At 37.1% G+C, this 1,153-nt stretch overlaps 1 protein-coding gene across 1 annotated transcript; it reads right to left on the minus strand.

The window, feature by feature from the left end:
• Positions 1-286: 286 nt before the first annotated feature.
• On the minus strand, positions 287-601 carry LOC112507257 (probable serine/threonine-protein kinase PBL22). Its single transcript, XM_025111755.1, has one exon. The coding sequence runs from the start codon at positions 599-601 to the stop codon at positions 287-289; it is 315 nt and encodes a 104-aa protein (XP_024967523.1).
• Between the last annotated feature and the right edge of the window lie 552 nt (positions 602-1,153).

Consider the following 1,153-nt stretch of genomic DNA (forward strand, 5'->3'; position numbering starts at 1 on the left):
CATGAGAAAAATACATATCACAAGGAAATATATGTAATAATAAAAGAAGTCTAGAAACCAAATCCACAAATCATAGGAAGCAAATCCGTAATTTACTCAAAGTTCGATTCTTCTTTTCTAAATTTTGTGGGTTTTATGTTTTCATGGTTAAATATTTATGGGTCATGTTTAATGTGTTGTATGTTATTGTTATATTTTTCTTTCAAGATTGTATGAAAAAGAAAATGACAATAAATGTTTAAAACGAATAGGAATAAACTAGGCTTTTTGGCGTTCTAATTTTTATCTAACAATATGTTGGAACTCTTGATATCACGGTGTATGTGGTCTTTCCAGGATTGTGAAGATACTCCAGCCTGCGAGCCGCCCCAATGCATATGTTAAGACGTTGGATCCAAGAGAGATCAGTGCTGCTAAGATACTTGTCAAGACTTTGGTTAGATAGATACTCGTACACAAGGAGTTTCTCACCACCCTCATCTGAAAAACCCAACAAAGAGACAGGATTTTCATGTTTGTAACGAGTGAGCATGATGATCTCTCTCCAAAACTCAGGGTTTCCTTGACCAAATGCCGGATCTAAGCGTTTGTCGGCAACCATAACCTGCTTTCCAGAGTGGTTATTAGAGCCATCTATGTATGACAAAGACTTTAGAGAAACAAGGTCCCATGTACATGTATCACCAAAACAGTTTTAAGTTTGTGGATTCGACATTTGAGATAAATCACAACTTCATCACTGCTCTCTCTTCATCGCGGTTGCTGCTGTTGTATCTGTGGTCTCATTTAATTCAGACACTCCACCCACTGAAAAGGTAATCTAGTTTTTATTATTTTAAATCTATTTCAGGCGTTTTTGATCTTTTGAGCCTAAGCTCAAAACAACCATGCACCACCCTTGTGATTAAGTTTTGATATTTCTATCCGACTACAAGAGGGTATGATTTATAAAGATTGATTAAGGGGCCGTTTACCAAACACTTACCCGGTAAGCGTTTACCAATAAAATTTCACACTATCACTTACTTACAGGGTAAGATTTTAGTGAACAAAAACGGCATCGTATGCAACAATTTACCCGGTAAGCGCTAACCGTGGTAAGAGTCCTCGTCCTCACTTACCGGGTAAAACTCTTGGTCCTTGCATAAGTTGC

Source organism: Cynara cardunculus (assembly GCF_001531365.2).
Source record: "Cynara cardunculus var. scolymus isolate 2C chromosome LG 1, CcrdV1, whole genome shotgun sequence".
Lineage (NCBI taxonomy): Eukaryota > Viridiplantae > Streptophyta > Magnoliopsida > Asterales > Asteraceae > Cynara > Cynara cardunculus.

Bases quoted from the DNA above. Each gene is read 5' to 3' on its own strand.
- LOC112507257 (XM_025111755.1), bottom strand. From the start codon at position 601: ATGGTTGCCGACAAACGCTTAGATCCGGCATTTGGTCAAGGAAACCCT.